The 27,878-nt window shown below is 34.3% G+C and overlaps 1 protein-coding gene across 1 annotated transcript; it reads left to right on the top strand.

Moving 5' to 3' along the window:
* Positions 1 to 826: 826 nt before the first annotated feature.
* LOC139501648 (cyclin-D-binding Myb-like transcription factor 1) lies at positions 827 to 27,256 on the top strand. Its single transcript, XM_071290789.1, has 3 exons — positions 827 to 940; positions 8,912 to 9,102; positions 24,438 to 27,256. The coding sequence occupies exons 2-3, from the start codon at positions 8,972 to 8,974 to the stop codon at positions 25,282 to 25,284; spliced, it is 978 nt and encodes a 325-aa protein (XP_071146890.1). The 5' UTR covers positions 827 to 940; positions 8,912 to 8,971; the 3' UTR covers positions 25,285 to 27,256.
* The last annotated feature ends 622 nt before the right edge of the window (positions 27,257 to 27,878 follow it).

Here is a 27,878-nt window from a genome sequence, read left to right as displayed (position 1 = left end):
GACTCTTAATCAATGGGGTAAAACTCCTATTCACTAGTGGGGCGATTTGGCGAATGTAGGACAGAAAGTCACAGGACAAAAAGTCACAGACAAAAAGTCACGGACAAAAAGTCATAGGACAAAAAGTCACAATTCATTTTTTTTAAATTATTTTCTTTGAATAAAAAATACTTTTTTTACAAAAACATTTTTGTATTTTTCTTGAAGTATTGTATATTAACCAACTTTGTGAGCAAAATTTATCAAAAAAATATCAAAGATGATCAAATAATTGTTAAGAAAACAAAATGTCAACGTAGATTGGCACTTAAATGGCTTCATGGTGCCAAGAAATATGTCCTTTACAAGATTAAAATTATATAAATCTTCATTTTTCATGTAAAATGATAAATTTCATTAACTTTAATATGAATATATTAATAATAAAATAAATATTTCAAGATCTTTCTCTTATATATTCAAACAATTGTCAAAAAAATATTTGTGACTTTTTGTCCTATCAAATTTGTGACTTTTTGTCCTATCAAATTTGTGACTTTATGTCCTGTGACTTTTTGTCCTGTGACTTTCTGTCCGTTTACCGATTTGGTATACATATTTTCAACGGAATTTTATCCTTTTTCAAAAGTGCAGGAACTGTCTCTAGACTTTCTCTGATAGGTGGGTGAGTTGTCCTGACTAAACTAAATTCATGTGGTTTTTCTACCTTTTTATTAGTGTGCCGGGTTTTAAGTACCTCCAAGGCGAGTTTTCCGACCCTTGTTCAATGGTATTTAAGTCGGGGCAAGAGTGGGACGTTTTTTTTTTTAAAGTGGGACGAGTTGGTGAATAAGTCTGGCGGTTTTCCAGTGGGGCGAGTTGTCATAGATCCATACACACATTCAGCAAACACAAACAAGATCGTTTCCTTTCCCCTTCGAAGAAAGCCCATTAACGTAAGGTAAGCATGCAGTAATGGTTCCCTTTTAATTTAATATGTTTCTTTTTCTTACTAAATTTCTGAATATTGGAAAGACTACTAAAAACGAATACTACTTTAACACATAATGTCCATAATGGTGCATTCCAGTGTATCGGCACGCCTTAAACATTCTGGCTAATTTTATTGCTATCATAATATCCCTTGGCAAATTATCTCTTCGTCTAGGTCTTTAATGCGTATATATAGTATAGTTTCAGTAAATTTAATGAGCTCTCAATACATGTACTTATGTAACAGCCACTATGTTCCGTCAGTTACTTTGTTCCGGCGGAACTTTTCAACTAGTTATTTTGAATCCATGACAAGTCGCCCCACTGGCAAGTCGCCCCACTTTTTCACCAACTCGCCCCACTTAAAAAAAAAAACGCCCCAACCTGGATCACCAACTCGCCCCACTTTTTAAAAAATCGCCCCACTTGTGAAATGTGTTAAATCCCGTTAATATTACTCCTGAAAACTCGCCCCACTGAATTGAAAACGATAAAATCTAGATTAACATATTATTAACCAGGATGAATGTAGTAAAGCCAACTCGCCCCACTCATGGAAAAAGATGTTATCCCGTTGTATACATATAAGTTAAATTCCGTAAATATTACTCCTGCCAACTCGCCCCACTTATGGAAAAAGATGTTATCCCGTTGTATATAAGTTAAATTCCGTAAATATTACTCCTGCCAACTCGCCCCTCTTATTTGCTATCCCATTGAAAACCTTATAGAAACTTCTTATATTATTCCTTTTTTTTAATATTGCAGTAAGAAGTGAGTATTAATATTTCGGTAACGTGAATGTCAACTAGCCCCACTTATGAATAGTACAAGTATGAATAGAGTTAAAGGCTACAAACTAGCCCCACTTACGAATAAAATAATTAATCTGTCTGGGACGCACCTGCACGTCACACACAACACAAGGATACACAGTAGACATAGTAAATGCATGTCAAAGGTTACTTTGCTTTTTATAATTTTAATACCAAGCCATAAATGTCTCATTTTTGTTTGATTTCAAACCATAGACAAAACTTACCAATCAATTTGTCAACAACAACAAAACCTGTTTTGACTACTTTTACTAACAAAAACACGACACACGCTTATGGTAAATGAATGAATAGGCATTCTCTTTGATATTTACTTGAAAGAAACATTTGCCTTTCTCTGATTGCTCGTTAGGGTTGAATTATTCTAAATTCAGAGACAAAAGTAATCAATCTGGTAATTGCTATGATAACAAATTGCTGTTAATTGAAATCCGTTAAGTATTATGATATATTGCATTATGATACAATTAACAGGTTTCTTTTCAATTGTTATGCAAATAACTAATCTTAAAAAAATACAGTTATTCTTCAATAATACGAAAATTATTTTTAAGTGGGGCGAGTTTTTATATTTTAATTTTATATCTAAATATTACCGTTTTCCATTAAGTAGGGCGAGTAGGCAGGAGTAATATTAAACATGATTAAACCAATTTCACATGTGGGGCGATTTTTTAAAAAGTGGGGCGAGTTGGTGATCCAGGTTGGGGCGTTTTTTTTTAAAGTGGGGCGAGTTGGTGAAAAAGTGGGGCGACTAGGTGTGGGGCGACTTGCCAGTGGGGCGACTTGTCCTGCTTCCGTTATTTCGTGCCGATGGAACTTTCCAACTAGTTGTTTTATTCCGAATGCAGTCGAAAAGTTCCAGAAAAAAGTAGCTAGTTGAAAAGTCTCGGAACAATGTAGCTAGTTGAATAGTTCTGGCTGAACAGAACAACTTAAGATACATGTAGCAAAACTTCAGTTGTATTTCATAGCTCGTATAAAACGGAATAAGTTGCATTATCATGCAAATTTAGTATTCATAGTACCCTCAAGAGATGGAAGAATACCCCCTGCTCATGTGGGTACTTTTAAAAATCTTAAATTTCAGATTATTTTATAACAATAAATAAGAACTTATTTCGTTATTTTACTTTGCATCAATTCTACAAATGGAACTTTGTGACTGGTTGATGAGTTCCATTGGAACTTTTGGGTTAGGTTGTTAGTTCTGGCTATGACTAATTTGCCAAAGAGGAACTTTGTGACTAGTTGATAAGTTTATTTTGACTTTTGTAATCAGTATCTTGGTTCCCCTTTGAAAGGTTTAAATATAATATGTTGCGCTTTTACTTAGTGTCAATTCTCCAAATGGAACTTTGTGACTGGTTGATAAGTTCCGTTGGAACGTTTGGGCTAGTTTGTTAGTTCCGGTTTTGACTAATTTGGCAAAAAGTAACTTTTTAACTAGTTGATAAGTTCTGTTGGAACTTTTCAACTAGTCACTTTGTTCCGGTGGAACTTTTAAACCAGAGGAAGAACAAAGTAACTAGTTAATAAGTTCCTGAGGAACTTTTTGGCTAGTTAGTTCTTTCAGCCCGGAACTTTCCAACGTCGAAACAAAAGAGCATTTACACTTATGTGTTACGTAGGTGCTGGTGTAGGATTTAATAGTGTCCTCCGGTATGAAAAAGTGTCCAGGCGGCAGGTGGACATTTTTATGCCCCATTTAAGGCATTTATCAAATTATGGGTATTATGTTTTCTGGTCTGTGCAAGGACAATATTTACTTATTTAGATGTGTCCTGGACACAATTTTCTATGAAAATATGTCTTCAGGTACGGTCTCACTAATTAGCGACAACAAGCGTCAACAAGCGACAAGAAGCGACAACAAGAATTATTTTAGCGGCGACAACAAGCGACAAGAAACTATTTAGCGACAAGAAAACATTTTTTTTTAATTAAAATCAATTATTGCAATAAATATTAAAAGAATATGCAAAAGATAATAATTTTAGCGACAAGAAAGTTAAAATTGATAGAAAAAAATGAAACATTATTTACATAATATTTTATCATCTATTATGAATAACAGCCAGTATTACGTTTAATTATTGTATTATGAGATTACTTTTCCTTGTGTTTTAGAACATATTATTTATCTTATAATTTGTTTTTATTTATTAAGCTCGCAAAATGAATTATTTGTGCATCATTGTCCCGAAAATATTGACACAAATTGTGAAATACAAAGAACTGAAATCAAACAAGAGGAAAAGAAAATTGAAATGTTAATGTTTTAATCTTTTTATTTGTTTATTGCCTCATTAAACGTACATATTACTATATAATGACTAAAAATAATTAAAAAAAAATTAAAAAATTATATGGACCCCAAGGTAGAACCACGTCCTCGTCGTGGGATCTGGAAACACGCTTAAATAATAAAGATGGCAAAGCGTGGCTGAGAGTTCTACAAATAAAGCATCGAATTGACATTACAAGAGTACACTTATAGCATAGTATTAAGCAAATGAATCAAAATATTATATTCCATTATGTCCGCTCCACATATATCTCCATTCGTTTATTTATACTTTGACTTTGATGAAAACAGATACATACATTATTTTATACATATTCTTCGTATTTAAAAAGAAAAAAAAAGAAGCTCAATCTCTTTCTTTTTCACAAATGTTAAATTTCTTCATCTACCAATATACTAATATAAATTTCACAATCTCTTTCTTCCTCACAAATGTTTCATTTCTTCGTCTATCTATATAATAAAACATTTTAATTAGACATATCTGCTCGTATATTTAAAAAAAACCATTAAAAACAAATTTCTTTATATCTAATAAAAAAAAATGTTTTCTTGTCGCTAAATAGTCTTCTTGTCGATTGTTGTCGCTAAAATAATTCTTGTTGTCACTTCTTGTCGCTTCTTGACGCTTGTTGTCGCTTCTTGACGCTTGTTGTCGCTAATTAGTGAGACCCCTCAGGTATGAAAAAGTGTCCATGAACATGAACATAATTCACTACCATAATATTGTCCAGGTGGACATTTTTTTCACAGGACATTGTGTATGCAAAGGCATTTTTTGATATGATTAAAGTTTTAAATGATATCAATTACCTTGTTATTACTGAATGTATTTTACATGTTCATGATGTTTTAACTCTAATTGCAAATTTTTATTAATTGTTAATTTGACATATAGAGCTGTCTCATTGGCCCTCATACCATCCTTATCTTCATATTTATATCTTTTATAATATAATTATATACATGTATAATTCAAACTCAAATAAGTAACAGATGCTGTTCAGTTTTATTTTCCTTGGAGGACACAATTTAATAACATTTACTACAAAAGTTGCTGTAAAATGCTGCCCACTTTCATGGCAGTGGACATTATTTATTTTCTATTGACTTCTCTGACACAATAAATATAGTTAAGTTCTTCAGATTTGATTTTACACTTCCTTCTTATAGTTATTCTTTCATTGTCATTACCATTTGCTGCGAATTTCTAAGAACTTAAATTTCTCTATATTCACTTCCATCCATTATTTGTTTGTTTACATTTGTATAATATTAATCAATTTCTCATCAATCCTTCATATTTTAATTAGAATTCAAGTATGATAAAACGTTTTAATGACCTTTGTATTACTTCCCTTGGAGGACACAATCTAAAGCTTTTAATTTAAAAATTAAAATATTGTTTATTTGCAGTTTACCGACCGACCCTTGAAAATCCTCCCGACTGTGAAAATTTTATTGCTTTAAATTTGAAGAAATTTTTTTTAATACTTCTATTGACGCAATCCGGAACTTTGGGTCCTTTCTGGAAATGATTTAAAGTCTGAGTCAATTACGCATTTCAAGTTCGGTTTTTCTTAGCTTCCTGTCAAGCGTTCATGTGACCATTTAATGATAAAGCACATGGAAGTTGTTTACAGGTATCCATGAAGTCACGGAGGAGTACTTTACGCTGTCGTCTCGTGTCAATTTTAAGACAAATAACAAACAAAAAAGTTTATTAGTAAACTGTTTATACAGATTAAACTATCAACCCGTACACATCCAACATCCAATGGATTTAGTTTAAAGATGTCATAAACAGTCGGAGAAAACATGACCTTGTGCAATGCCAATTTACAGGTATTGACAGATTGTAGATCCATGAAAGTGTATATGTATATATATAAAATACTAGTAATATTTAGTTCGCTTTTAATTTACTGATAACAAAACATACAATGTAGTATATTATAAGGACAGGTTCATCAACTAATAGATTCATTATATAATTACCTGTAAGTGTTTTGAGACCTACAAATCAAAACAAAGACATACATGTAGTGATGTACAGTATTGTAACGTTTGTGGGTCACTTTATTTGGTTCATTTATTTATTTCATTATTACTATTTTTATGCCCCACCTACGATAGTAGAGGGGCATTATGTTTTCTGGTCTGTGCATCCGTTCGTCCGTTCGTTCGTCCGTTCGTCCGTTCGTCCGTCTGTCCCGCTTCAGGTTAAAGTTTTTGGTCGAGGTAGTTTTTGATGAAGTTGAAGTCCAATCGACTTCAAACTTGGTACACATGTTCCCTATGATATGATCTTTCTAATTTTAATGCCAAATTAGAGATTTTACCCCAATTTCACGGTCCACTGAACATAGAAAATGATAGTGCGAGTGGGGCATTCGTGTACTGAGGACACATTCTTGTTAATTATTTTTCCAGAAAGATTGCTTTTTATTATTTTATTACTTTCCGATTTTTATTTCATTCATTAAATTTTAGTGACGTAACGAACCTCGCATTAGCATTAAAAATGTTTTCCCTTCTCAACCAATCAGAGAGCTCGATTGAATTCCCGGGGAAAATTTATCTCGTGCAGATATTGTCTGCTAGAAATCATTCTCAGCCCAGACTTCCAGGTGTGTAGATGTAAGGTAAAAAGGGGAATTTTCAACCATGTGCGCGATATTTTTGGAAGTGGTCTCGGTAGGAATCATGCGCTATTTTATATACTATAATTAGTGTATTGAAGAAAATGTGTTTTACAGTTTTTTAGGTAAGAAGTCCCCCCTCCTATGATTTTCATGTACATATTTTGAGTGACTAAAACTGGCTGGTTTTTGATCACGGTTTGCATTGGAGATTTAGCGGAAAACTTTGAATATTTACGTGTTGAGGCGTGAATTATTTAGAAAGCGGTTCGCTGGTTAAATTATGAGTTGAGTTTTTGAAAAGTTCTTTGAACTGAATAAAAGTTGGCAGTTGGCGAATAACGAGATTCGGTTAACTGTTCAGCTGTTCAGTTGTTAAGGTTAAAGTTATTTATAACTTGCGGGTTAAAGCAAGTAAGAGTTCGGAGTCATTATTTGTTGGCATTTACGTGAGTGACTCAAATCTATGATTTGAACTTAAGGACGGTAAATTTAAGTATTAAAGTGTTAACAAGCGAAATCCATATGCAAGCCCTGATCAGAACGGCAGAGTGAGTTGTTAAAGAAAGTTAGATACTGAAAGAATTCATTTTTTGGTCTAAGAAATCTTGTTATAGACTGCAGAAATAGACCATTGTCTCGCAAAACTGTAACTTATTAAATGTGCAGCTGATTCATATGCGTGTTGTTTAATAAAAGTTGTATCTTACTGAATTATTTTATTGCAGAGAAACGCCTTGTCCCTTTCCTGAATTGATCCTTCGATTAAAACTCATCCTGATTACTTCCCTTGGTATTGGTAACAACCTAGATTTTGAACCTCCCATGAGTCTGCGTTTCATGGTTTGCTGATTACAGATTATTTAAGTGAAAGCATATTCAGGACAGAACGAGTCTTATGTTGTCTTAGCTTCCCTTTGGATATTTATTTTCTGGTATTTGCTTGTGTATTTGGTATATAAATCCAACTACGGGTTTGGAAATACTGAACTAGATTTGTTTTAAAAGTCTGTTATTTTTGTGGTGTCGTACTTGAAACGACCACACTTGTTGGGTCGGGCTATTTACATTTGGTCCGTCTGTCTGTCTGTCTGCCCCTTTATTTATTGTTTACCTTCAGGTTTATTGGAAATGTTTTAGTTTTACTCCAACCCATACCGATCTATAATATAGAATTAGCGTGGGACGGTACTTCATACTTGAGTAATAAAAAATACCTAGACATATTTTTAGAGGTGCAGTATATTACTGGACTACTACCCTAACTAGTGTTAGGACTGTGATTTCTCTGGTAAATTGGTATTGCCAGATCCTATATTTGGTAACAGTCCAGATTGTCATTTCAGTTGTTCACCAAGTTCTACACTAGGATAGCATGACTGTGGTCAAGGTCAAAGGTTAGGATCTGGTTGGCCCTCTGAGTAGCCTAGATCTTCTTTGTTTACCTTTGGTAATAGAATCCAGAAGTCACACTTAACTGAGACTTGGAGAGTTCTGAACATCAGAGACATCTTGTTCCAGAACACATATTTAAATGAATTATAAACTTGTGTCATAGACCGGTAAAAATTATACCTAATAAAAATCTTTAATATATTCTAGTCGGGCATCACTATAATAGAAGTCCTAGAGCGAAAGCATAGGCCGAACCTACCCTCGAGATAGATTAAATGAAAAGTTGGGTTGCTGTCTAGTTTATAGAAAGTATAGGTTAAGGTCGCATAGACAGTACCCCAGTTTCGTTTCAGTATGTATATATTTGTACATGTACTTGATGTATAAGATTAATGCATTTAATACTGAAAAAGAAAATACAAATGTTTTGTTCAAATATTAAACCCAAGGCAATATCTACTTTAGTACATGTAGTACTTCTAGTATCATGTTACACTTCTACCCAAGAAAGGTAGATTTTTCTTATCACACGGAAGGGACTAAAGCCCTTCAAAATCCTACTTTAAACCCTGCTACATGTACATAGATTTATAAACAAGTATAAGAAGATTTTTCTATGGTTCAATGATTATTTCTATGTATTAATGTAATCAAAGGTGTATGAAGATGTTGCTATGGTGACATTTTTATTATAATAATCTAACATATTTTTTTGAGTTTGAACCTATTTTTATGGTGATAGGCTTATTACTGTGTAGTTGTAGGTCTATGAAGACATTAATTGTGATTGAGGATCTTGAAGAGATTGCTATTGCATTATGGAGAGAAGAAAACCTTCCAGGGGAAGGCCAATGTTTGTTGATGAAGAAACTGACCAACTTATCCATCCATATAACCATGCTTTGTACATAAAACAGGAAGATTGCGAAACCATGGGAATTTACTACAGGTAACGTAAAACCATTGTTATAATCAATAATATTATACTGGACCCTATTATTCTCTCTTTAGTAAGGGAGCAGATCTTCTGGACCCTATTAATATCTCATTAGAAAGGGAACAGTCTTTCTGGACCCTATTATTTTCTCATTAGTGAGGGCCCCTATTATTCTCTCATTAGTAAGGGAGCAGACCTTTTGGACTCTATTATTCTCGCATTAGTAAGGGAGCAGACTTTCTGGACCATAATATTCTCTCATTAGTAAGGGAGCAGACCTTATGGACCCTATTATTCTCTCATTAGTGAGGTAACAGACCTTCTGGACCTAATTATTCTCTCCTTTGTAAGGGAGCAGACCTTCTGGACCCTATTATTCTCTCCTTCGTAAGGGAGCAGACCTTCTGCACCCTATTCACTCATCAGTAAGGAAGCAGACCTTCTGGACCGTAGTATTCACCCATTAGTTAGGGAGCAGACCATCTGGACCCTATTATTCTCTCCTTTGTAAAGGAGCAGACCTTCTGGACCATACTATTCTCTCCTTTGTAAAGGAGCAGACCTTCTGGACCATACTATTCTCTCATTAGTAAGGGAGCAGACCTTCCAGACCGGATTATTCTCTCATTAGTAAGGGAGCAGACCTTCTGGACCCTATTATTCTCTGTATAGTATGGGAGCAGACTATCTGAACCATATTATTCCGCATTTGTGGGGGAGCTTACCTTCTGGACCCTATTATTCTCAGATTAGTAAGGGAGCAGAGCCTCTGGACTCTATTATTGTCGAGCCTTCGACTTTAGTTGAAAAAGCGAGACTAAGCGATCCTACATGTCGTCGTCGGCGTCCACAAATATTCACTCTGTGGTTAAAGTTTTTGAAATTTTAATTCACTTTCTTAAACTATACTGGATTTCTACCAAACTTGGACAGAAGCTTGTCTATGATCATAAGATAGTATCAAGAAGTAAATTGTGTAGGTATTTACTTTTAAATGGTCTTAGTTTTTCTGGGGGGAAACATAACATTCACTCTGTGGTTAAAGTTTTTGAAATTTTAATTTCTTTCTTAAAGTATCCTGGGTTTGTTCCAAACTTGGATAGAAGCTTGTTTATGATCATATATATATAAGATAGTATCCAGAAGTAAATTTTGTAAAAAGATAAATCCATTTTTTCCCTATTTTACTTCTTCCAGTTAACATTACATACAGTCTGCAGTTAAAGTTTTGAAACATTTATTAGATTCATAAACTATCCTGGATTTTAACAAAACTTGGACAGCAGCTTCTTACAATCAAAAGATAGTATCAAGAGGAATATTTTTATTTTGATTTTTTTCCTCATTTTTGTTGAGCTTGTGATTTACAGCAAAAGTAGGCGAGACACTGGGTTCCATGGAACCTTTACAAATTTAACTCTTATAAGTAAGGGAGCAGACCTTCTGGACCCTATGATATTCTGATTAGTAAGGGGGCAGACCGTCTGGGTCCTATTATTCTCTCATTAGTAAGGGAGCAGACCTTCTGGACTCTATTATTCTCTCATAAGTAAAGAAGCAGACCTTCTGGATCCTATTTTTGTCTCATAAGTAAGGGAACAGACCTTCTGGACCCTATTGTTCTCTCATTAGGAAAGGAGCAGACCTTCTTAATCCAATTATTCACTCATTAGTAAGGGAGCAGACCTTCTGGACCCTATTAATATCTCCTTTGTAAGGGAACAGACTTTCTGTACCGTATTATTCTCTCATTAGTAAGGTCACAGACCTTATGGACTGGATTATTCTCTCATTAGTAAGTGAGCAGACCTTCTAGACCCTATTTTTCTCTGAATAGTATTGGAGCAGACTTTCTGGACCATATTATTCCTCATTAGTAAGGGGCAGACCTTTAATGTCATATTATTCTCTCATTAGAAAGGGAGCAGACCTTCTGGACCCTATTCCTTCTGGATCCTATTATTCTCTAAATTAGTAAGGGATCAGACCTTCTGGACCCTATTGTTCCTCATTATTTAGGGATCAGACCTTCTGGACCCTATTGTTCCTCATTAGTAAGGGAGCAGACCTTCTTGATTCTATAATTCACTCATTAGTAAGGGATCAGACCTTCTGGACCCTATTGTTCCTCATTAGTAAGGGAGCAGACCTTCTGGACCCTTAGGAACAATAGGGTCCAGAAGGTCGGATCCCTTACTAATTAGAAAATAATAGAGTCCAGAAGGTCTGCTCCCTTACTTAAAAGAGAATACTAGGGTCCAAAAGGTCTGCTCCCTTACTAATTAGAGAATAATAGGGTCTAGAAGGTCTGCTCCTTTACTAATGAGAGAATAATAGGGTCCAGAAGGTCTGCTCCCTTACTAATAAGAGAATAAGCTTTAGAAGGTCTGCTTATCAGAGAATAATAGGATCCAGAAGGTCTTCCCCTTACTAATGAGAGAATAATAGGGTCCATAAGGTCTGCTCCCTTACTGATGAGGAACAATAGGGTCCAGAAGGACTGGATTATTCTCTCATTAGTAAGGGACCAGACCTTTTTGACCCTATTATTCTCTGAATAGTATTTGAGCAGATTTCTGGACCCTATTATTAGGCAGTTAAGCTGCCTTATGCGAGCACCCTGGATTTGTGTTCTACCCAATAAATGCTGAAATACGTGCCATTGTTATTATCTAGCTGGATATTATGTTATTTATAACTTGTTGGACAGTTTTTTTCATATTTTAATTCTGGATTACAAAAAATATGACCAGAAAAACCTTAAATGATCGTCGATTTTCCCAAAAGTTTTGAAGTTGCACATAGGAAGTAGAGCACATTAGGTATCCTTATGTAGTTTATGACTCGTAGTTTATTATCCCCTGAGCTTTTGGCTAAGATGTCAAAGAACAAATGTGTGAAATATTTAATCGCCGAAAATCTCTAAAGACAAGTAGTTTAGATTTCCCAAATGGCAAAAGTCGTAGGAATATTGTTTGTCGTCAATGCGTAGTGTCAACTACGTCAGTAGTCTATTAAAATAAGTTCAACTGTTCACGCTGTTGGCGGCAATTTTGAATTAGAAGACGAAATTTTCGTATCTTTTCCATTTGGAGGCAGGGGTTCAAATTAGCGGTGGTCCGAGGTCTGCGACCTTCCACTTTTGCAGTCGGACTTTCTACTTGGTTACTAGTTACGCCCGACATGCCCGAAAGAAGGAAAATAAAAAATAACTTTGACACTTTGCAAACATTTTTACCAAAGTCTCCTAATAAACGATGTCAAAACTTATTTTCATCATTATTGTTCATGACAGCGATGTTCATATTGTTCAACCGCTAGCTTTATACAGAAAATCGCCGTTAAATAATGTGTAAATCCGAGTAAAATCGTATCTCACTATCTGTCAAAAACAACATTGATAGACTGGTTCTCTGTCCTTTATCTGTTTGGCTTTGACAGACAACAAAGGTATCTGTGATACCCGTATGTTGCAAGGTAGAGGACCAGCCTACAACATTGAAAACAAAATGGCTGCCGCGAGAAAGACTAATATCGGATCCGATTCCGGAAGTGGATAAGGGTAATCCCGGGTTTTGCATGGTAAATAAATATTAACACTAGAATTGAAAACCAAAAGATATATATGTAAAAGAAAAAAAAAGCAGAAAATATTTTGTACACAAACTCAAAATCACTTTTTGTCAAATTTTAATGTCAAAATCCAATACAATGTGACAGCTGGGAACAGTATATCTAACAATATACATGTATATGTTCCTGGTGACAGTTTAAATTTTCTTTATCAGTGATAAATGTTGGTAATGCATGTTAGATGCTTTTAAAGTTAAACATACTACTGCAATTTCAAGGGGTATTTTTTTCTTCTCAATTTTGATGGGTCAGTTAAAATAGCTGAAAGTTTCTTACTTTATTTCCACAAATAATGCAACTATATTATATGATACCTGAATGTAAGCAAATCATATGATATATAGGTGGAGGAGTCCATTGGGCCACTCTACCCTCTCCTGTTTGATAACTTTGAAACAGATGAGATCCCCACCCCTCGACCATATACATTCATGTATGACACTAGTCTAAATAACTAATCAACTGAAATATAGGGGAAGTTCCTACGGTCACCCCACCCCTCCTGATTGAGAACTTGGAAACAGTTGAGATCCCCACCTTTACATTAAACCATATATATTCATATATGAGACTAAATAACTAATCAAATGAAATATATGGGAAGTCCCTAGGGTCACCCCACCCCCTCATGTTTTAAAACTTGGAAACAGTCGAAATCCCCACCCCTAAACCATATTTATTCATGTATGGGACAATATAACAAATCAAATGAAATATAGGGGAAGTCACTGGGGTAACCCCACCCCCTCCTGTTTGAAAACTTGATGACGGTTGAGATCCCACCCCCAAACCATATATATTCATGTATGGGACAAGACAAAAAATTAAATGAAATATAGGGGTAGTCCCTAGGGTCACCCCACCCCCTCTTGTGTGTGTTTTGAGAACTTGTAAAATATTGAAATACCAACTCCTAAACCATATTCATTCCTGTTTGTCATTTCAAAAAGATTGAATGACATACAAGGTCAATCTCATAGGCGTCACATAATTATGCATATCACATTGCTAGACCTAACCAATGTGTACTAGACCTTGCCCAATTTCAGCAGACCATGGGAATGAATAATTATGGGAGCTTAATTTGTTTGGGAGACTTCGTAACAGCATTATGTTACAATCATTTTTTTGATTATTATAAAATTTTATTGATGGAAAAAAATTAGTAGGTTTAAAGAATTTACCTTAATTATAATTTGAATTATTTCTGGTCCTATAAAAATTTTCATTTTCATATGGCTCATTTTCAAGCCCAAGAATGTTTGACCAACTGTTTTTCATAATTACCTGTCATTTCATTCCAAACTTAAACATCATAGACTTGGGGTGAAGGTGGGGGTCATTTACATTTACTATGGACAGGTCAGTCAGACCTCACCTTTGATCCCTGTAGTAGTAAACATTTGTCTGATTTGTGTCTCATAACTTTTGTACTGTTGAAAACAAACTCAGTTTTCTTTCCAAGGAAGCAAGTCCATTCATACTTTTACAAGCTCCTACTAAAGTCAACTTGAACTACTAAAAGTCAACTAATATCAACGTCAACTATCAACTAGAAGAACTGCAACCATTCATTGCGAACTTGTACCACTGCAGACTCATGACCTTGAAAAAAAAATACTTGATATATGTGTTGCTTTTAAAAACTTTGACAAAATATGAATTATTTGCCTTCATGATTAATTCATTAAATGAACATAAATGTGCAATATATGATTGTTTAATGTTTGTTCTTTTTAAAAATCTTTAAAAAAAAATTGAAGCAACATTGCCAGTTTTCATAATTATGATTGCCTTGGTTTTTGGTTAACTGCCTACAGCGCTTACAGTGCTTTGATTTTCTCATTAGTAAGGTAAGAGAGCGGTGGTGTAGTGGTTAGTGCATCAGACTACTATCACAAAGGTTCCTGGTTTGGTTCCTGTTGGGAATGAAAATTTCAGGAACTCAATTTTCGGCTCTCCCTTGACACCATTTGAGTGTATGGTCTTGAGGAAACAATGATAGTCTGTCGGAAGGGGACGATAAATGGCTGACCCGTGTTAAGAGAGAGCCATATCTCTTGCACGTTAAAGAAACCCTCGTAGATTTCGAAAAAGAGCAGGCTAATGCCGCTACAAGGCAGCACTAGCACCCGCAAAGTGGAAAGGGATTAATATAAGTTGCAAAACTTGTTTCCCAATCCACTATAAATAAATATATTTAAACTAAACTAACAGACCTTCTGGACCCTATAATTCTGAATAGTAAGGGAGCAGACCTTCTGGACCCATAATTCTCTTATAATTAAGGGAGCAGACCTTCTGGACCTTATGATTCTTTCATTAGTAAGGGAGCATACCTTCTGGATCTTATTTTTGTCTCATGAGTTAGGGAGCAGACCTCTTGGACTCTATTATACTCTCATTAGTAATGTAGCAGACCTTCTAGACCCTATTATTCTCTCCTTAGTAAGGGAGCAGACCTTTTGGACCCTATTATTCTTTCATTAGTAAGAAAGCAGACCTTTTGGATCCTATTTTTGTCTCATTAGTAAGGGAGCAGACATTCTGGACCCTATTATTCTCTCATTAGTAAGGGAGCAGACCTTCTGGACCATATTATTCTCTCATTAGTAAGGGAGCAGACCTTCTTGACACTATTATTCTCTCATTAGTAAAGGAGCAGACCTTCTAGACCCTATTATTCTCTAATTGGTAAGGGAGCAGACCTTCTGGACCCTTTTATTCTCTCATTAGTAAGGGAGCAGACCTTTTGGACCCTAGTATTCTCTTTTAAGTAAGGGAACAGACCTTCTGGACTCTATTATTCTCTAATTAGTAAGGGATCCGACCTTCTGGACCATATTGTTCCTCATTAGTAAGGGAGCAGACCTTCTGGACCATATTATTCCTCATTAGTAAAAGAGCAGACCTTTTGGACCCTATAATTCTCTTATAAGTAAGGGAGTAGACCTTTTGGAACCTATGATTCTCTGATAAGTAAGGGGGCAGACCTTCAAGGTCCTATTATTCTCTCATTAGTAAGGGAGCAGACCTTTTAGACCATATTATTCTCTTATAAGTAAGGGAGCAGACCTTTTGGACCCTATTATTCTCAAATTAATAAGGGAGCAGACCTTTTGAACCCTATGATTCTCTGATTAATAAGGGGGCAGACCTTCAATGTCCTATTATTCTCTCATTAGTAAGGGAGCAGACCTTCTTGACACTATTGTTCCTCATTACTAAGGGATCAGACCTTCTTGACACTATTATTCTCTCATTAGTAAGGGATCAGACCATCTAGACCCTATTGTTCTCTAATAAGAAAGGGAGCAGACCTTCTGGAACCTATTGTTCCTCATTAGTAAGGGAGCAGACCTTCTGGAACCTATTGTTCCTCATTAGTAAGGGAGCAGACCTTCAAGGTCCTATTATTCTCTCATTAGTAAGGGAGCAGACCTTCTAGGCCCTATTGTTCCTCATCAGGAAGGGAGCAGACCTTCTAGACCCTATTATTCTCTCATTATTAAGGGAGCAGACCTTCTAGAGCTTATTCTCTTATTAGTAAGGGAGCAGACCTTCTGGACCCTATTATTCTCTGATAAGTAAGGGAGAAGACCTTCTGGACCCTATGATTCTTTGATTAGTAAGGGGGCAGACATTCAATGTCCTTTTATTCTCTCATTAGTAAGGGGTAGACCTTCTTGACCCTTTTATTCTCTTATTAGTAAGGGAGCAGACCTTGTGGATCCTATTATTCTCAAATTAATAAGGGAGCAGACCTTCTGGACCCTATGATTCTCTGATTAGTAAGGGGCAGACCTTCAAGGTCCTATTATTCTCTCATTAGTAAGGGAGCAGACCTTCTTGACACTATTGTTCCTCATTATTAAGGGAGCAGACCTTCTGGATCCTATTATTCTCTCATTATTAAGGGAGCAGACCTTCTGGACCCTATTGTTCCTCATTAGTAAGGGAGCAGACCTTCTGAACCCTATTGTTCCTCATTAGTAAGGGAGCAGACCTTCTGGACCCTATTATTCTCTAATTAATAAGGGAGCAGACCTTTTGAACCCTATTAGGCGAGTGACATTTTCTGAAAAGATGCTTAGTTAGTGACTTTAATGCACCCACCTAACACACAGCTGAAATTTTTATATGTTATAGTATGATATCTGAACTTCCTTTTTTGGTCGGTCGTAAAAAAATTGTACGGTGCAATATTTGTAAAAATTGAATTAAAATCGAGAAATAATTCCAAATTGAAAAATGACCATCAGTGTTGAAGCGTGAAAAATTAACATGTAGCTTCATTTTCTGTTGTCACAATGCAAAAATTATGTACGTTTAACATGTCAATGTATAAAAAAATACTTTTCAAAAATAAAAAAAGTGATTTTTGCGAGAGAAAAAAAAGATTTTTGTAACAATTTTGGAATTTTTTATAAAAATGGTGCCAATTTTCATATTTTTTTTCATTTCTTAGATATTTTCGGCTTGAAACCCAAATTTATGATGTTCGTATTATTCAAAAGTTCATTACTTGTTTAATGCATATCGTTAACACTGTATTATTCTGTATTTTATACATTTTTACACACTCCCCCTTTTCAATCAAATTTCCGAAATCGCTTTGTCTGTTAATTTCCCTCAAGTTAACGTACCTAAACACTTCGAAAAAGAGTATGAATAACCATGAAGGTAATTTTTTTTTTGGTACAAAATTTACGCAAAGTATAAAAAAATAAATAAAAGGACCATAGAAGCTGAGATGTCAACGTTTATCTTGGTAGAAAACCAATATCTTATTGTTCTTAGTCAATTTGCACTTACAAAAAGCAGAGATTATGAATAACTATTGAAAAATACTTCTTTCTCAATTGTATCAATGTACATTTTAGTTTTGCAACTAAAAGTACGCAAAAATGTGTCAAATCTGATATTTTCCCCATGAACTTAAACGTGAGATATGTCCACCTTTTTAATTTCCTACCGTTTTAACCATCGCATACGGTAGACTCATTGATGGTGCAAATTTGGTCAGTATTTTAGAGGAAGCATAGCGTATGTGCTAGGGCCACGTCACGAGCCTGTATTTTGACATGCTATAAATACTTTAATATATGAGGATATCTATTCATTCAGTTGACAATTTTGAATTCTTTGTAGATATTTGAATTTTATACAATAAATGTTCTACCTCAGGGGGTATATATTACCTAATTTAAAGCCGTATTTTTAATAGGATTAAGTGTTTTTAGATATTCTTGAAGTTTTACTTGGTTCGAGCGTCACCAATGAGTCTTATGTCTAACGTAAACAATCGATCATATACCTGCTATCTTTCAAATTGATTTGTTATGCATTATGGTTGTCGTTAGTTGCTTTTTATGATTTTTGCTTTTGTTTGTAGTTTTGAGCATGAATCAACCTTTTGGGTATCTAATTAAAATTGTTTTAGAACCTTTATAGCTTATTATACAGTGTTATCTCTTGCATCTTGTTTAGGCCATACGATAAGCTATAGTTGTTTACCTCAAAGCATTTAGTCTCTGGTATACAGAGATCATAGTGTCCTTTTAATCATACTTATCAAAGGTACCGGGTTTATAATGTGATATCATCAGGCTTCTTATTCTAAATACGGAGTAACAATTTAAGAGGAGTAATGTCAGAGGGTCAACGATGACCTGACACTTCGTTGTATTCTAGACATGGAACACCTGTGTGCTGTTTACGAGTTCTATAACCAGTGGGGATTATGGTTGGCGACGCACCATGTTTATTGTGCATGTATAGTTTCTTTTATTAAATATATGTACCTTTACCAGCAGTTCATGCTCTTACAGGTTCTATAGCTCATCATCTATCTTTGTTCCTAAGAAAACTCTCTTTTAACGCTTTCGAAATCATCAATAGATGGCGGGTCTATCACAAATTAAACAAAATTCATATTGGCACGTAGATCCGCGCTGCAAGAAAACTTTAAAGTGTCTGAAACCAAAAATAAGTATGCATAAGTCTAATCAAGACGATTTGAGCAAGCTACATAATATCAGACTTCCAACCAAAAATATTGCCATCGTGTCACGCCTACCACCAAGTACATCATCATTCAAACTACATGTTCTGAAAGCTGGCAAACAAAGACATTGCGTCATAACAAACAAATACGGCAGTAGGTTTACCCAAGTATGAGTACGGATGACAAAAGTGGTCTTAATATGTCATACTTTCTTCAGGATTTGATAAATTTGTTCTTGTGAAGGAAAATATATGCATAAGGGAACTTGTACATGTACTGAAATCATTGTAAGCATCTGTTACACAGAATTGTGTCAGTAACAGCGAAGTATCAGAATTGTTCCAGTAAAGCAAAAGCCTCACAGGCTCAGTTTTAAAATATGAATTTCAACTGTCTTATATTGTTAAAAATCACAAAATAGAAAATTGCATTATTTGTTATAAATTAGATTTATTTCGTTTCTTCATTGTTCTTTTAAAGAAATAGATTATTCACAGCAACTCCTCCAGAATGACAAAAAAAACTATATATAGGTTTAGCCGAACTATATCCCGCAAATTCATATTAGTTGATAAATATCTATATATATCTAAGTTTTGAATACTGGTAAGACATTAAAGCTTGCATTTTTAACTGCAAAAGTTTTGACTGCACAAACCTGAGTGAAAATAAATGCAGTCGTAATAAATAAAACACGTTAAGAAATTACACTGTTTGTAAAGTATATAATCCCAAATGTCAAAATAAAGGTCACCGTGGGACCTAACTTTAGTTTGTAAATCACCGCATTCTAATTTTGCATCTGGGGTCAGTTTCACAACAAATCTTACGACTAAAGCTGGTCGTAAGTCAGGAATAGATCAGTTTACTCTCGATTAATCTTGTCTTAAGTTTTTTTGTGAAACCCACTTCTGTATCTGAAGTTTAGTAAACCTTAGTTTTGTGGCTATATATGTCGCGGACAGGATTCCATTATGATTGGATCCATATCATAGTGACCTGATTTTAGTTTATGACCATCCCCTATTATATGATGTATATGCAAACTTAGTTTGGAATACCCAGGTTCAACGGTTCAAAAGATATGGAACGGACACAAACCAGACAAGAACTAATCAAACAATGTTTGAAAACTTGATGGCTCAAATGTCAATGCCAATGTCAAAATGAACTGATTTAATTTATGAAGAACCACTTGCCATCCTATAATACATCTCTGAACTAAGTGTGTTTAACATCAGTTCTATATTTCAAGGCAATGCATTTTATATTTGAAATCATTGGTTTTTATACGACCGCAAATTTTGAAAAAATTTTCGTCGTATATTGCTATCACGTTGGCGTCGTCGTCGTCGTCGTCGTCGTCGTCGTCGTCGTCGTCGTCGTCCGGCGTCCGAATACTTTTAGTTTTCGCACTCTAACTTTAGTAAAAGTGAATGGAAATCAATGAAATTTTAACACAAGGTTTATGACCACAAAAGGAAGGTTGGTATTGATTTTGGGAGTTTTGGTCCCAACATTTTAGGAATTAGGGGCCAAAAAGGGCCCAAATAAGCATTTTCTTGGTTTTCGCACTATAACTTTAGTTTAAGTTAATAGAAATCTATGAAATTTTGACACAAGGTTTATGACCACAAAAGAACGGTTGGGATTGATTTTGGGAGTTTTGGTCTCAACAGTTTAGGAATTAGGGGCCAAAAAAGGGCCCAAATAAGCATTATTCTTGGTTTTCGCACAATAACATTAGTTTAAGTAAATAGAAATCAATGAAATTTAAACACAATGTTAATGACTACAAAAGGAAGGTTGGTATTGATTTTGGGAGTTTAGGTCCCAACAGTTTAGGAATTAGGGGCCAAAAAGGGACCCAAATAAGCATTTTTCTTGGTTTTCGCACCATAACGTTAGTATAAGTAAATAGAAATCTATGAAATTTAAACACAAGGTTTATGACCATAAAAGAAAGGTTGGGTTTGATTTTGGGAGTTTTGGTCCCAACATAATAAGGGGCCCAAAGGGTCCAAAATTAAACTTTTGTTTGATTTCATCAAAATTGAATAATTGGGGTTCTTTGATATGCTGAATCTAACTGTCATGACTGTGTATGTAGATTCTTAACTATTGGTCCCGTTTTCAAATTGGTCTACATTAAGGTCCAAAGGGTCCAAAATTAAACTTAGTTTGATTTTGACAAAAAATGAATCAGTTAGGTTCTTTGATATGCTGAATCTAAAAATGTACTTAGATTCTTGATTATTGGCCCAGTTTTCAAGTTGGTCCAAATCGGGGTCCAAAATTAAACTTTGTTTGATTTCATCAAAAATTGAATAAATGGGGTTCTTTGATATACCAAATCTAACTGTGTATGTAGATTCTTCATTTTTGGTCCTGTTTTCAAATTGGTCTACACTAAAGTCCAAAGGGTCCAAAATTAAACTTAGTCTGATTTTAACAAAAATTGAAATCTTGAAGTTCTTTGATATGCTGAATCCAAAAATGTACTTAGATTTTTTATTATGGGCCCAGTTTTCAAGTTGGTCCAAATCAGGATCTAAAATTATTATATTAAGTATTGTGCAATAGCAAGTCTTTTCAATTGCACAGTATTGCGCAATGGCAAGAAATATCTAATTGCACAATATTGTGAAATATCAATTTTTTTTTTAATTAGAGTTATCTTTCTTTGTCCAGAATAGTAAGCAAGAAATATCTAATTGCAAAATATTGTGCAATAGCAAGATTTTTTTTTAATTGGAGTTATCTTTCTTTGTCCAGAATCAACTTAAATCTTTGTTATATACAATATACAATGTATATTCACTTTTTACTACCAACTGATAAATTAAAATAATCTTTACCATTCAGTGATAACAAGCAGTTTTTTTACATCTTAATATTTTATGATGTATTTAAATGAGTAGTTATTGTTGCAAACTCCATTAGAAATTTTAATTGAGATTAGTTTTGGAATAAGGGAAAGGGGGATGTGATTAAAAAAATTGGGTTCAATTTTTCTCATTTGAAATTTCATAAATAAAAAAGAAAATTTCTTCAAACATTTTTTTGAGAGGATTAATATTCAACAGCATAGTGAATTGCTCTAAGAGAAACAAAAATTTTAAGTTCATTAGAACACATTCATTCTGTGTCAGAAACCTATGCTGTGTCAACTATTTAATCACAATCCAAATTTAGAGCTGAATCCAGCTTGAATGTTGTGTCCATACTTGCCCTAACCGTTCAGGGTTCAACCTCTGCGGTCGTATAAAGCTACGCCCTGCGGAGCATCTGGTTGTATGAACTGTATATCTGTATACATGTTTAAGTTACCTGATTTAATTCGACACGGGCCGCAAACAAGTGGGGACTGACGGACGGACAGACTTAAAATGTGATTCATATATCCTCTTTAACTTTGCTTGTGGTTGTATTAAACATGTAAGATAGTGATTTCCGAGCTAGACACGGTTTGTAGGCTGTTAACAAACAGGAGACTATTGTCGTTGTTGATGTGACAAAGACGTCTACTTTACTCTCTTTAATGCGTTGTTTTCTCTCCCTTTTACTCATCCAACTTACACATATTTCATCATGTTTTTTTTATTTTGCATGGCACACCATCAATTATAGTAAATATTAACACATTTAAGGTCAAATATTTGTTATTATATGTCGTTTTTGTAGAAAGTACCGTTTTACCTATAGCAGAGTGAAAACGTCAAAATGACGTCAATTATCGCCAAACCATGAACGATATGCAACTTAGAATCAGAGAGACGTTATCATAGTATCGTGTAAAGTAAAATTTGAATTAGCTATATTACCAGCTGCTTCAAATAAGACAATAATACTACAAAAGTGTTATTCTTTCAATTTTTTATGAATGACCTTTGACCCCAATTTAAAAAAAAATGCACCATATTTCACTTTTACCACCGGGAAAAATGGAATCTACACATTTTTTCCTTTCGAATGATACATAATATAGCTGTGTGTTAGATAGGTGCATTACAAATATTTTTTTAGGTCTGAATCTCACTTGCCTATATGATTCTCTGATTAGTAAGGGGCAGACCTTCAAGGTCCTATTATTCTCTCATTAGTAAGGAAGCAGACCTTCTGGACCCTATTATTCTCTCATTAGTAAGGGGCAGACCTTCTGGACCCTATTATTCTCTCATTATTAAGGGAGCAGACCTTCTAGACCCTATTGTTCTCTCATTAGTAAGGGAGCAGACCTTCTGGACCCTATTATTCTCTCATTAGTAAGGGAGCAGACCTTCTAGACCCTATTATTCTCTCATTAGTAAGGGAGCAGACCTTCTCGACCCTATTATTCTCTCATTAGTAAGGGAGCAGACCTTCTGGACCCTATTATTCTCTCATTAGTAAGGGAGCAGTCCTTCTAGACCCTATTATTCTCTCATTAGTAAGGGAGCAGACCTTCTCGACCCTATTATTCTCTCATTAGTAAGGGAGCAGACCTTCTCGACCCTATTATTCTCTCATTAGTAAGGGAGCAGACCTTCTGGACCCTATTATTCTCTCATAAGTAAGGGAGCAGACCTTCTGGACCCTATTATTCTCTCATTAGTAAGGGAGCAGACCTTCTAGACCCTATTGTTCCTCAACCTTGAGAAATTGGTGCTACTTTCTTGAGTTATAAAATTGAGAATGGAAATGGGGAATGTGTCAAAGAGACAACAACCCGACCAAATAAAAAACAACAACAGCAGAGGGTCACCAACAGGTCTTCAATGTAGCGAGAAATTCCCGCACCCGGAGGCGTCCTTCAGCTGGCCCCTAAACAAATATATACTAGTCCAGTGATAATGAATGCCATACTAATTTCCAAATTGTACACAAGAAACTAAAATTAAAATAATACAAGACTAACAAAGGCCAGAGGCTCCTGACTTGGGACAGGCGCAAAAATGCGGCGGGGTTAAACATGTTTGTGAGATCTCAACCCTCCCCCTATACCTCTAACCAATGAAGTAAAGTAAACGCATAACAATACGCACATTAAAATTCAGTTCAAGAGAAATCCGAGTCTGATGTCAGAAGATGTAACCAAAGAAAATAAACAAAATGACAATAATACATAAATAACAATAGCAGTTAACTGACATGCCAGCTCCAGACTTCAATTAAACTGACTGAAAGATTATGATTTCATCATATGAACATCAGGCACAATCCTTCCTGTTAGGGGTTTAGTATCATACCATCATAACATATATGAGAAGAACATAACCCGTGTCATGCCAACAACTGTATTTTAGAATAAATGTGTTTAGTTCCGATGCAAAGACCTTATCAGTGACTCAATATTAACGCCAAAATATGCAATCTTTAATGACTTGACAACAGTATCGTAATTATATCCCTTCTTAATAAGTCTATTCAAAGGTTTTGTAAGTTTCTGAGGTGAATACTGACACCTTTGTGCTTTATAAAGAATATTACCATAAAAAATTGGATGTGAAATACCTGAACGTATTAGAAGTCTGCATGTTGAGCTATATTTACGAATGATATCTTTATACCGATGATAAAATTTAGTAAATGTTTTGACTAGTTTGTGATATCGAAAACCTAGTATAGATCTAAATAGCCAGTATGTTAAATAAAGTTAAATCCTTACATATATTGGATATAGTTATAATTAAACATTCACTTGTGATATTTTATTTTATTTTATTAGGTATGGGAAATGGACTTATGAAGAGAAGGAAAAACTGCTAGAAAATTGGAATTGGTATCTGGAAAAATATAAATCTTCTTTGAAAAACCCTTTAGATCTACTAGACAGGAGAAGAAATACGGATTTAATTACTCTGATGAAATTGACAGATTTCTTTAAGGTTATTGCAAGGTCATTAAATAGAACAACTATTTCTTGTTACTTGAAACTTCGACGAGAGGTACATACAATTACTTTGAAAAATGGATTTTATTCTGAATTAGAAATGAAGAAATTAAAAAAACTGTCAAGAAAATATAAAAACAAATCATGCAAATATCAGGTTATTGCTGACAAAATGGGACGTGACCGGGTGTCAGTACAGAACAAATTAACTCATCGGAGTAAAACAGTAAAGATGGGAACTTGGACTGTGGAAGAAGAGGAAGTCTTATTTAAAGCAGTACGAAAAGTAACTGGTTTACAACACTTGAATGAAATAAAACAACTGGAAATTCCTTGGAGGACAGTAGCAAAGCTAGTACCCACTAGACATGAACAACAATGCAGGAAACATTTCTTTCTCTTTAAACGTTTAAAGCTTCAAAACATTGATGAGAATGCTAGTAAATTGAAAAAATGGCGAAAAGAAGAGTCACATCGGTTGATAGATATTTTATCCAATGGAGACTATTCTTTTGAAACAGATATTGATTGGAACGAAGTTAATCAATCATTTGTCGATTTCAGTCCATCAGCAAGTTATATACAATTACAGTTCTATAAACTGAAAAGTGGTATACCAGACTTCCATAGAAAATCTTTTTCTGATTTGTTGGAAGAAATTAATTCTAGTCATAAACACTAATCAAGTTAATAATTAATAGGTCTGGACAATTATACATGCACATGAGTAATTAAAAGTTATATTAGTTCTGAATATGAACATGATGAACACATTACCAATTATTTTTTTTTAAGTTAAGGGGTTCATATTTTTTGGGAAGAAATTTTGAAGAAAAAAAGCAACGAATTATATCTATCAGAGATAATGAAATTTGTTCTGCAAGGTACATCCAATATTGTTGATATTGTGTCCAAATTTGCCCCAACTGTTCAGGGTTCATTTCCTGCAGTTGTATCAGGCTACACTCAGTGAAGCATTTTATTTGTTTTTGGAATGAATGAAATATTAGAAGTTTTTAAAACCTTGATATAAAGGTAAAAAAAACTTATAAAAGAGTTTGATAAAAGAAACACCATTTAGTCAGTCAATTTCCTAATTTATGAAAATTTCAGAGAGTGCATTGTTTTTAAATTTTGGTTTCCAGATGTTATCTTTTGAACATGATGTCAATGACGTTGGTTAAATTCTGATATTTGAAATGAGAAAAACACTATTTATTTTGTCAAAACAGCAATTATGGAATGAAATTTAAGAAAAAAGGTTACCTTTAAAAATAAATGATGTTTTAAGTTATCATTAATTTAATATCTAAACTTGTCAGATATTTCCCATATAGGAAAAAGTTGACTGGCCCTATTGATTTAGGGGTCAATATGTAAAAGATCAAGGTCACAACAGCTATCAATTCACTGAAATTTGGGTCAAGTTTTGGTGTCCTGATGTTGACTTTGGAGACTGAAATTTGAGGCAACTTGTTTCCAGATGTTGTCTTTTGAGCTTTATGTGAAACTTTTTCATAACTTGGATGTAAATGCCCAAAAGAATTGGAAATACCATTTTTTAAATGTTTCTTGGTACATAAGTAGTGCTATACATATTGTAATTTTGTCATAATTCAATTGTTGTTTTTGGATGCTTTCTTTAAAACTTTTCTCCTACTATAGTAAATTATCAAACTTGTTTCAATAATGTGACAAGGGGTGTCAAAAGACATAAAGTCAAGGTCAAAGTCACAACTGTGATTTTTTTTGTTGGCATGCAGAGTTCCCATTACTATATTTTTCTTTGTGTATCATATGAAATGCTTTGTGATTTTGTTTTTGTCAAAAATGTGTATTGCACTTATGAAATGAAATTATTTGTCAGATCACACACTATAATTATGAATATTGTCAGATCACACACTGTAATTATGAATATTGTCAGATCACACACTGTATGAATATTGTCAGATCACACACTGTAATTATGAATATTGTCAGATCACACACTGTAATTATGAATATTGTCAGATCACACACTGTAATTATGAATATTGTCAGATCCTGCACTTTCGCCTGGCTATTTCTGCTTGGTTTTGCTTTTTCAGGCAGGGATTGTCCTTCCAGTTTTCCTTCCCATGGAAATAGTATTAAATTGGAAAATAAGTCTGTAATTTGATATTGTCTATTGTACCAATAAGATTTTTGTTTATTTTAGATCAGTTGGTAGATTTCTAAACTATTTGTTTGTTCTACTCGTATTAAATTTTCTTCCTTTTCAAGTTTGCAAGATAATAGACAAAGCTTGTATTTTACCCCCTATGTTATATTTTTAGCTTTCATTGCTATGTTTGTTGGCGACAGGATCATACAACGCATATTTTGTTGTGGAAGTTCATGTTCAGTGTGCCATGGAATTGTATATACATGCATGAACAGATGCTTTTTTTTTTACAGTTTACATTCAAATACTGTCTTTATTTTTTTTGTTTCCCATAGGAGGGACATACATGTTCCTTGATATATGTTGAGATTTCAGAAAAAGCGCATTTAGTTGTTTGTACTCTTTTAAGATTTCAAATAGTTTAATACTAATAGCATTATTCATTTGTTAAGCCTAAAACAGTATGTATCAATCATTATTTTACATTAATAAACTGTTAACAGAGATATGTCTCGCCTATTTGTTATTTTGATAATGCAAATTTTGAATTAGTGATACTTTAATATGCATGTTATGCAAATATTCAAAGTCAATAAAACATGAATGAAGGTACAAGGCTGAACAATCTCCATGGAAATGAAATGAGCCAATGCTATTACAACTGCATACCATTTATCATTGGCCTACCACTAGCGGCTCCCCATAAACGAACCTAATTACAAACTAATACATGAAATGTTAGCAAAATTTTCAAAGACCATGGCTAATGGGGCCTGACCAAATAGTCTTCATTAAAATGAGATATATGCCAATTCTTGTTCAACTGCATACCAAATATCATTGACCTACTACTAGTGGTTCCCAATAAACTGGCCTAATCACAAACAAATACATGTACTAAACTAAGCAAAGTTTCAAAGTCAATAGACAATGAATGAGGGGGCAGGGCCAAATAGTCTCCATGGTAATGAGATGTACCAATTCTAATACAACTGCATACCAAATATCATTGACCTACCCAAATATTATTGGCCTACCACTAGTGGTTCACCATAAACTAGATAAGGGTAATCACAAACTAATAATCTGACCTAAAATTGATCCTTGTTGAGTACCTGTGATTTGTTTTA

This window comes from Mytilus edulis, chromosome 13, assembly GCF_963676685.1.
Source record: "Mytilus edulis chromosome 13, xbMytEdul2.2, whole genome shotgun sequence".
Lineage (NCBI taxonomy): Eukaryota > Metazoa > Mollusca > Bivalvia > Mytilida > Mytilidae > Mytilus > Mytilus edulis.
Note: the sequence above shows the minus strand (reverse complement) of the source record. Positions and strands in the feature narration are given on the sequence as shown.